We start from the raw sequence: 11,087 nt of genomic DNA, 5'->3' as shown, positions 1-11,087 counted from the left end.
AGCCTTACAACTGTGGAGTAAATGCCCTCACAACATGTTTGTCAAACTTACCTCAATTTGCTGTGTTACGGGCAATTTGCTGTGTTACCAATGCAAAAAGCCTCTTGAATTTTCAGTTTAGCGCCAATTCAACCAATTAACTCAATTTTTTTGCCGCTTCGCGAGACCGTCAAACTTAACTCTGTTCAAGTTGTTTCAGTGACATTTAATTGAAAATGTCGAATTGCTATTCTTAGGGCGGCGGAAGGCATAGAAAAAATGGGGGCGCGACTGAAAAAAGGTTGTAAACCACGGTCTGTGGCATACAGGTAGTTCTCAGCAGATACTTTAGTTTTTCTTTGTTATTCTTTAAATTTAGGCAACCATAAAGCAAAAAAAGCAATAAATTATAATGCTAAAGAGGAAAACTCTGTTTGCTGATTAGCTACGCCAGAAGTATCCTTGTTTCATAAAAGGACATATTAATTTCGAAGCTGAATGCATTACTTGTGGATATGGCACGTTTTTCTCAAACGTAACACTTCTACTTTCGTTTTACTTGCAGGCAAAAAATGTCCTTATTTTGGGTGCTGAAGATATGGTAGCCCTAGATTAGGCAGTGCATTTCCAAATAATAGATTTTGTAGGTGAGCCGCCGAATTTTTGTAGCTCTGCTAGTGCAAGGGAAAAAAGTTTAGGAGCACTGTTCTAGAGTACGAACTCAAAGCCTGATAACTTACTGGGAATACTTATCGGTAAGTTTGCTTGCGTTGAACGCCTTCAGGTGATATTCGCTAAGTTGAAAGTCACATTCGAAGATCTTTCGCAACACTTCCAATCTTTCTTTGAGCATGGAATTACAAGGCCTCGAGGGAAAGGGGTAAAGCGGCTCATACAAGTAAACCACATCCGATCTCTGATTAAACAGTTCGCCTAATACACTCGAACCTGAACGTGTCTGAGTTAAGAGAATCACAACCTTTTTGTTACTCAAGTCGTGTGAAGCGTTTGCTGGATTTTGACATATTTCCGTCGTCTTGTGAGACGTTGCCGTGGCTTTATCAACGATGGCTTCTCTTTTGGTCCAACTATAATAGGCCAAACAGACCATGAAAGCTTGTGGCCAACGCCAAAAAAAGCTTGTGGCCAACGCCAAAACTTTAAATGGCCCCTTCATTGAAAAACAAAGTGCCTACCTTACGAAAAGGGTCTACAGAACAAAAGCATAATTTTGTCGAGATAGATTAACAAACGTCTGGCTTTTGTACACACGCCTGGCCATCTATTAGCAGAGGCGTGTTTACGGAATGCAAATAACATTTTCGTGTTAATTTACGAGCAATCGTGGCAGGTCTGCAATTGGGCCACGCAATTAAATAACAACAAATAATAAGCCGACGCGCTACATATTCTCTTTGTATATATCCCATTAATGCATATCGAGATAAAAACGTAGGTAAAATGTACGTTTTTTAGTAGTATCCCTTTTTTACGACTAGAAATTACAATGAAAATCACGTTTCCTAGTTTCTCGTTCGCCACTTCTTATACAATATTGACAGAGTGTATTTAAGTATTGTAAAATTGCTATTATTAAAAGTTTATTTAGGCAAAAAATTATTAAAAGTTTATTTAGGCAAAATCGGACATAAATGAAGTTTATAATCTTTAAACGCAAAGGACTTTTGATTACAAACGCCTATCGAGAATAAGTTATAGGTTTTTTTCGCAAACCTGGAGACCTGTGGCGTTTAGCTACTTTTGATATGCTTAAACGAAATTTCCAGATGATCAAACATAGGGTGGTTCAAACCCAGGCCCGCGAATCATCATTATATTATTGTATTGCGTACAGTTAAGGGTTTATAATCAAATAAATATAAATAGCCAACGATCCGTAAGCATACTGCAGTTGTTTGAACTTATGAGTTATAATTGCGTTTTGTTTTCCGTCTTTGTAATCTGAACACAACATAAAGATTACGACCCTATATAAATTACTATGTTTGCCACTGTAAACAAACGATAAAATACATTGCGCATCTGGGAAGTATAGTTTCACAGGTTTTGACTGTGACTAACGCCCTGACATTTTCCATGATGCAATTTCAACCATATTAAAGTTGAAAAACAGTCTATGCCAACAAATGCAGTTTTCTTCGGAATTAAAAGTTTTGTCAAATGCGCATTTTTTCGCGCTAAAGATCACCTTTAAGATTATCCATATAATCTATAGTGGGCTATGGCTCTTTCACTCACACAAGGGTTAAAATCATCCGTGCTTGAGTCTTCAGAAAGTTCAATAGTCCCGGCATAGCTTATGTTAGGAGATCAGACCAGTCGTAGGCTTTTGTATTTGTCAACGCACAGAATGTAAAATTGGACTGGACACTAGTAGTAGATTGTAAATTAGTCCAGTGGTTCTTAAATTAAGCAATATCATATGTTGAGAGGGGGCGAAAAGAGATACATTGGGAGGGCGAAACGATAGTACAATTTAAATTTTTTGTATCGTGTCTTATTCGAAACATTGATTAAGGTAAAGTAACTTGTTTTTCTTATTAAGACGATGTTGCATTTGCTGAAAGTTACCTAACCTATATATAGGAACTATAGCTACCTATATAGCAAACAAATCAGCTTTGTTTTTTGAAAAACGCAGTTATTTAAATATACCCCACAGCTAATCGCAAACAAACTTTGTTTTTTAATTTTACAGACAATAAATTAAACCCTGGACTCTAACCATCGAAATCACTTCGGCACACCTAAACAATACAAAAGTTAAAAATGTTAATATATTATTTCACATGCTAGAAATGTCTAGCCTGCGAAAGGGTAAAACTCACATTTTTTCGAAAATTTAAAATTAAAATTGGCAATATATGGAGGAAGATTGGTTAAATCGGCGTTTATATTCGTTCTTACAACATCTGAAATATCGGAAAACACACCCCTTTGTCGTTTGGGAAATTTAATGAGCACATTTGTAGCTGCCAAAAAAAACGTTTAATAGAACTATGTACCTTTGATACAAAGAGGGTGTTCGCTTATTATAAAGATATTTGTTTGTTTGGCAAGTGCTTAAGTCGATATGTCTAAAGTTTAATAAATTGTATACTCTTGTTATCAATTTTTTATTATTTTTTTGGTTTTTACTGGATATATCAACATTACCGCATAAAACGTTTAAAATATACATCACGAAATATGTCCTAAGAAAAGCAACGTCAACCGTGGGTTATTGCTCTTGCGCGAATCAAATCAGTAAAAGAAGGAGGCGAAACACTAACAACATATTTGTATCTTGCTATATAGGCCAAATTAAAGGGCGAACAAGTGAAGCAGATATTTTAGCCTAGTCGCTATATTTTTTAGGCAAAATAAGCTTAAATTAAGGTAAAACCAAATAAGAAACTAACTACTCATCAGGAACTTATTCGAGGCGAAATCAAATGGAAAGTTAATAATAATCAAGCTAAGCAGTACATACGTAAATGCGTCCTTCGTAACAGATAACCAAGATGACACGATAAAACACCGATTTAAAACGAAGCAAAACGTTCAATATCAAGAAGTTCATTTTGCGTCTCAAAATTTCTATACCCCAATTTCGCAAGAGTATTGCCACAAATGTCTTGTACAGCTTTGACTTGGTCAATGGTAAGCCGCTTTCTCCAAGCTGACACCACATACTTTACATTTCTCGTTGTGCTCTGAGAATCTTTTATTGACAATGTTTCGCTATTTGTAAGTGAAGTGGCATTCAGTAGGAAATTCTTAACATCTTCGTTCATGTTAATGGCAACAAAGTCATATATTTTCTGTGCTGTTTTAAGAGGATCCATAGAAAAGTCCTCATGGCGTATGCGCAAGTATTTGTGTTGAAGTTCCTCTTGATGACTTAAATTTTGATCTGCAAATTGGACGTCGGGTCTAACTCGTTCGCATGCACTTTGCAACATACGCCTAGAAATGTATAGCAATTACCCTATACTTAATTTCTAAAAAATGAAATAGTATTCAATAACTGAAATAATATATATGATTTTTTATCGATATAATGTATATACGAAATTAACAAGAAACAAATTCGGTAAAATAGCAGTTTAACCGTTTTTTTTACATAAACATAAGGAATATTATATATTTATTGTCACCAAACTGTATACTGTCCTCTCAAAGCCAGGCAAGTCGCACACAGAACGATGCTTTCACAAAAAAACTTAAGTTTATTTACTTAAAAGCTTTGTCTTTGTCCGGATTCGAATTGCCTGTTATATGAGAGTTGATGACAGCTCTGGGATCGCGAACCAAATGAACAACTTTCAAGTTGAAAGAGGAATCCCGCAGGAGTGGAAGGAGATATTCCAATCTGCAAAGATAGTTTACCTTCATGGCGATCAACATGCTACCTTTGCAATGTTTGCTCAAGGATTCCAGGTTAATGGGACTTGGGCAATGCTGAAACTTGCGCTTGTCAAATTTGCACAGACCCGCATCTCTACTCAGGAACCGACTCATTTTGGTAATCCGGTAAAGCACACCTTTTTAGTTTTGCATCTGCAAAGACCCGGAAAGGTTTAAAAACGATAATAGTGTAAACTTTGTAGTAGTATAAACGTATATAAAGTTGAAATATAATAGTATTACCTCATCACTATTTAAACGACAAGGTTTTGTCAGGGGCGACATGTTTAAGTTTTGAAACGTGCGCACATCTTGAGACAGAAAGAGCGCCCTAGTTTTAGGTGTGAACATACTTGCACGCTGTTTTCAAAAAGCTTGCATGCCAACTCATATGTTAGAAAATGCAACGGTTTTCGCATAAACACAGCAGTTTTCACACACTTAGGCATTGACCTTGAATGGTACTTGTACTACCAGTTTTAAAACTGATTGCAGACTGTAATTATACACTTCTTATCACCGATATAAAGTATCTTGTTTCGTTGTTAGATATTACGTTTGTTATCCAAACACGCAAAATATCCACGACAGAATAAGAACCTAATCGCCTAAATAAGACATAATCCAGTCGGTTTAAGTTCTAAATTCATCGAAATAAGCCTAAATCAGTGTTTCCCAACCTTTTTGAAACTAGTGCCCCCTTGGGCTCAATATTATTTCATATCGCCCCCCTCATATTGCTATTATAATAATCGTTGCCTAACATCATATTGCCTTCACTTTCGTTTCGATAAGCTGTCAGTCTTGTTTTAGGTTGTCTAATGTACATTCACTATAGGATGTTATGGATACATTAATTCACCAGGTTATGTCATTACCAGGAAAAATTCAACTTTCTGCACCAAAACTTTAAATTAGGGATCGGCAACCTTTTTTTGTCACGGGAACCAATCAAACTCAAAAAGGTATCTGTGGGCCGCACAAAATGTTAACTAAGAATTGCGTTATTGGAATGTTAGGACAACTGTGAATCAGGCGGACCTCGGATTTTTTTTCAGTCATGCTACTAATGAAAAATGTTATAAAACTAGTTTGAGGAAACGTGATAACCTTAGTGTTTATAGATAGTGTCATTCAGTGTTTGTTAAGCTCTTCAAGTCCTGGCGAGCGAAGCGAGTGCGATTTTTTTGGTATATACAAACATTTCTTTTAAATTTCGTGCTAGTATTCACTAAATTTCCGAAAAAATAAAAAAATGTTAAAAAATATATGTCTAATATTTTTGAATACGTTTTCCGTTTGTCCACAACGGTAAAAAAGCGCTAATTTATTCCAAAGACAGCATCAAAACGTAAACAAACTTGACATTATAAGATCATTCGCGTTAAGCGCGAAAAATTTTTGCCCGTACTCAGTTAAAATAGTCAAAAAGAATTTAAAATGGACTCGTGTCTAGTTGTCAAAGAGGTGGCGGGCCGTAAGTTGGCGACCCCTGCTTTAAATATACAAACATTTTGCCGCGTATAAAACTGTGAACGCAACAACAACCAATAACTTTACATAAGAAAGTCAATTATTACGTAACAATGGTCGGAAAACTACTACAAGTTCACAGTACGAAAATTGCCATTTAAGGTTAAAAGTTACCTACAGTCCTGTTTGTTACTATTGTTATGTGAACTTTTTATAAAATTTAGCCTATAAGTACTTTTATGTAACGCCCCCTTATGTGCATTCAGCGCCCCCCAAATTAGAAACAGACCCAAAACGCCCCCCTGTAACTCGCCAACGCCCACAAGGGGGCGGTACCGCCCACGTTGGGAACCTCTGGCCTAAATGGTCGAAATAACGCCTGAAACTGTAGGTGAGAGGTTATGGGACGATCGGGGCCATGGGTCTGGCTCTGGCCATCGGCCGTTTTGGTGTCGACGTTTGGGCGCTTTAATTTGAATGGAGTCATAATGGGCCGCTATTTTGGCACCAGACTTTTTAATTTTGTTTGGGGTTATTGATGAGTGAAAAAGTGGGGTTAAAAAATTGGGTAGGGTTAAAATTATTAGGAAAGTTAGTTATGTAATTAGAGGTGGGGTTTGCGGTTAGGTAAAGTGTGTATATGGCTAGGCCTGATTCTGGCCATATAGGTCTTATTCAGACGGGTTTAGGACTTATTCCGATTTTAGACACTACTTACGTTCAGCTACTTTATTACAAACTGATTAAACAAAAGACTCGGTCTAGTGCAGTGCTGTGCTAAATGCCAGATGCGCCGTGATGTTCCCGAAGGTGTGTAAGTTGCCATTTTTAAGGGTAAATTTTAATATTCAGTGGAAGGTACACATAAATGCCTTTTTATATTTGCTTATGCAGTGTATTTCCGAATAATAAATTTTGTAGGTGAGCCGCCATATTTTTGTAGCTCTTGCAAATGCAAGTTAAAAAATTTTAGCAACACTGTTCTAGAGTACGAACTCAAAGCCTGATAACTTACCGGGAATTCTTATCGGTAAGTTTGCTTGCGTTGAACGCCTTCAGGTGATATTCGCTAAGCTGAAAGTCACATTCGAAGATCTTTCGCAACGCTTCCAATCTTTCTTTTACCATGGAATTACAAGCCCTGGGAAAGGGATACAGCGGCTCATACAAGTAAACCACATCCGATCTCTGATTAAACAGTTCACCTAATACACTTGATCCTGAACGTATCTGAGTTAGGAGAATTACAACCTTTCTGTTACTCAAGTTGTGTGAAGCGTTTGCTGGATTTTGGCATATGTGCGTCGTCTGGCGAGATGGTGCCGTGGCTTTATCAACGATGGTTTCTTTTTTGGTCCAAGTATAATAGGCCAAACAAAGCATGAAAAAGCTTGTGGCCAGCACTAAAACCTTAAATGGCCCCTTCATTGCAAAACAAAGTGCCTATACCTTACGAAAAAGGGTCTAAAGAATAAAAGGCTAATTTAGCCGAGATAGATTAACAAACGTCTGAGTTACTGTGGTGCACATATTCACAATATGCCATAAGTTTAAAAACGAAAATTCAATGCTGACAATTTAAATAAATTACAAACGAATACGGTATTTAACATAACACCGGTTTGTAAGCGTCACAAAATATTAAAATCAATTAAAAATAAAATTTTACGTTTTTTTATCAGACGGCATACGGACAAATCGTTTAAACTACAGAATAAAAACTTTCACAGAAACACAAATCTACTTTACTTGTCTTTTTGCTAGAATGACCTGACTGAATTCTTTTGTACAGATGTCGTCCGTTGGAAATGACTTGATGTTTAGCAATGAATTGAAAAATAACTAAATTAGGTAAGTAAATACTTTGTGTAAGATTTCTCGCCTTTTGTTTAGTTCCCAACGTGTTGCAGGTTGCCAGACCGTTTACAGCACTTTTAGCCATGCCTTTTGAGAACAAATTGCCAAAATTACCCAATTTTTTTTGAAAAACAAGTTAATTGATCAATTTTAACCCTTTCATATTTAACAATCAAAGGTTTTATTATATGACTAATACGATGATGTAATTCACAAAACTTTACTTTTCATCAATAAAAAAATATTATTCTAGTTTTCTTAAATTCGTATTTAACCTCTATTTCAGAACGAATTATACGGGAACACACAATCGGTCGTTTTGGTGTCGTCGGTCGTTTTGGTGTCGACGTTTGGGCGCCCTAATTTAAATGGCGCCATTAGGGCGCCGCTGTTTTTGCACCGGATTATTTAATTCTTTATGGGGCTATTGGTGGGTAATGGGTGGTGTAATAAAATAGGTGAGGGTTATTAGGGGAGTTAATTATGTGTTAAGGAGTGTGATTGGAGTTAAGTAAAGTGTTGTATAGGCCTGATTCTGGCAATTTAGGTCTTATTCAGATTTTAAACGGTACTACAACTATTAGGTGTATTAGTCTTATTTTGCTCTCATTCCGAACTGTGTTTCATTTCGACAGTGAGATTGTTCTTATTGGGTAACACTAATTTACGGAATGATGAATGGTCGGAACGCTCACTAATTTACGGAATAGTCGGAATTGTCGGAATGGAATGAATAGGGCCGAAACTAATTTGATGAATGGTCGGAACGGAATGAACTGTCGGAATGGAATGAATGACGCTGTAGAAGCAGAATGAACTCTCGGAATGAAATTAACGAAGCTGTAGGAACAGAATGAACTGTCGGAATAGAATGAACTGTCGGAATGGAATGAATGACGCTGTAGTAGCAGAATGAACTGTCGGAATGAATGAACGAAGCTGTAGGAACAGAATAAACTTTCGGAATAGAATGAACTGTCGGAATGGAATGAATGACGCTGTAGGAGCAGAATGAACTGTCGGAATGAAATGAACGAAGCTGTAGGAACACAATGAACTGTCGGAATGAAATGAATGAAAGCTGTAGGAACAGAATGAACTGTCGGAATGAGATGAACGAAGCTGTTAGGGTTAGGGTTAGGGTTAGCTTCGTTCATCTTATTCCGACAGTTCATTCTGTTCATACAGCTTCGTTCATTTCATTCCGAAAGTTCATTCCTAACCCTAACCCTAACCCTAACAGCTTCGTTAATTTCATTCCGAAAGTTTATTCTGTTCCTACAGCTTCGTTCATTCATTCCGACAGTTCATTCTGCTCCTACAGCGTCATTCATTCCATTCCGACAGTTCATTCTATTCCGACAGTTCATTCTGTTCCTATAGCTTCGTTCATTTCATTCCGACAGTTCATTCTATTCCGACAGTTCATTCTGTTCCTATAGCTTCGTTCATTCCATTCTGACAGTTCATTCTATTCCGACAGTTCATTCTGTTCATACAGCTTCGTTCATTTCATTCCGAAAGTTCATTCCTAACCCTAACCCTAACCCTAACAGCTTCGTTAATTTCATTCCGACAGTTCATTCTGCTCCTACAGCGTCATTCATTCCATTCCGACAGTTCATTCTATTCCGACAGTTCATTCTGTTCCTATAGCTTCGTTCATTTCATTCCGACAGTTCATTCCGTTCCGACCATTCATCAAATTAGTTTCGGCCCTATTCATTCCATTCCGACAATTCCGACCATTCCGTAAATTAGTGAGCGTTCCGACCATTCCGACCATTCATCATTCCGTAAATTAGTATTACCCTTCTTATTACAAACTGATTAAACAAAAGACTCGGCCTCGAGCAGCGCTCTGAAAAATGCCGCGATGTTTCCGGTGTGCAAATTTCGTTTTTAAGGGTACATTTTAATGTTCGGTTGAATTATGTACTTCAGCGTGGTCCAACTGCAGGCCCGCGGGCCAAAGTTGGCCCGCAAGTCCAGCTTTTTTGGCCCGCGAACTGATAGTCAGCTTTGCTTCAATCTAGCAATATCACTTCAATTTTTGTTTTTTTAATTTGTTGGTGTTGAAATTATTTCATAACTACCCTAACTGAACAAAGGTATAAAGTTAGTATATACGCCATAGACTATGTATAATTTGCCAGCAATAAGCCTAAGAATCGCAATTTAAAAACATTGGCCCGCAAGATAAAATAAACCTTGTTTTTGGCCCGCTATGAAAAAAGTTTGACCACCCTGATGTACTTTATGGTTGGCATTTTAAACGTATGCAATAATCTAGCTTAACTTTAGAACTTTTCTTTATTTTTAAAACATCTTTAAAACGAAATAGTTTCATTAACAAAGTAGATTACCTAGTTATGAGTGCATCTAACTCTAAAGTCTAAACCAGGGGGTTTCAACATTTTTTGCTCATGGCCCACTAAATTAGTTAAAAAATGGCGTTGGCCTATTGACGATTAATGAGAAACACCAAGTTTCAACAACATAATTACTAAAGCTTGTAAATTATTCCAAATGTGTTACGTCACCCGATACTTAATGGCGTGGCTTGGGACGGCCCAGGATAAATACCTCAATAAATAAACCGGCGAGTGAAAGACGCACGCCTTCTGTAGCGCGGTTTTCTATGAGAAAAACGAAGGGGCGTCAACGCAAGTCAATACTAAACAAGTCAATGAGGAACGCATATACTCAGCACACACCAATTATGATCTGTCCAAGCCAAGCAACACGTGGTTGTTCAATTAACGCAGATGCCAAAACGCTGCAACAAAATCACTACTGCAAAAATAAGCCATTTGCGTACTATACAAACGTTAAGCCATTTGCGTATACCAACGATAAGCCATTTGCGTACTATACAAACGTTAAACGACATTTAATATGTACAACAGGGTCGGGCAACATACGGCCCGCGGGGCGGATCCGGCCCGCGATAGGAATTTGAGCGTCCTGCAGACAGTTTCTAGTTTTAAATGATAATGTGGCCCGCTGCCACAGTCTACTGCAATCCCCAATTACTTTCTTACTACGTCAAATAATAGTGATTGTTAGTTATTCTTTAGTTTTTGTTTTGGGTTAAAATTAGAGGAATTCAGCCATAAAATCGAAATAAGATCAACATCAACATCACACAGTTCGGAAATAAAACTAACACACAGTACGGAATAAGACCAAAATAGGACTAATATCAAATAGACGTAATACCGTCTAAATCGGAATAAGTCATAACCCCGTCGGAATACGACCTAAATGACCAGAATCAGGTCTATAAAACATTTTACCTAACCCAAACCTCGGCCGTAAGTACATCACTAACCCCACTAATAATTTCAACCCTAACTCATTTTCTA

At 37.3% G+C, this 11,087-nt stretch overlaps 1 protein-coding gene across 1 annotated transcript; it reads right to left on the bottom strand.

Annotated features, from left to right (window-relative positions):
- Nucleotides 1-3,524: 3,524 nt before the first annotated feature.
- LOC146140057 (carbohydrate sulfotransferase 2-like) lies at nucleotides 3,525-7,290 on the bottom strand. The gene is given in 4 exon segments (XM_083392607.1): nucleotides 3,525-3,948; nucleotides 4,220-4,511; nucleotides 4,514-4,542; nucleotides 6,878-7,290. Coding segments are annotated over 4 exon segments (1,158 nt in total).
- Nucleotides 7,291-11,087: the final 3,797 nt, after the last annotated feature.

This window comes from Ascidiella aspersa, chromosome 6 (assembly GCF_963924565.1).
Source record: "Ascidiella aspersa chromosome 6, kaAscAspe10.2, whole genome shotgun sequence".
NCBI classification, from domain to species: domain Eukaryota; kingdom Metazoa; phylum Chordata; class Ascidiacea; order Phlebobranchia; family Ascidiidae; genus Ascidiella; species Ascidiella aspersa.
Note: the sequence above shows the minus strand (reverse complement) of the source record. Positions and strands in the feature narration are given on the sequence as shown.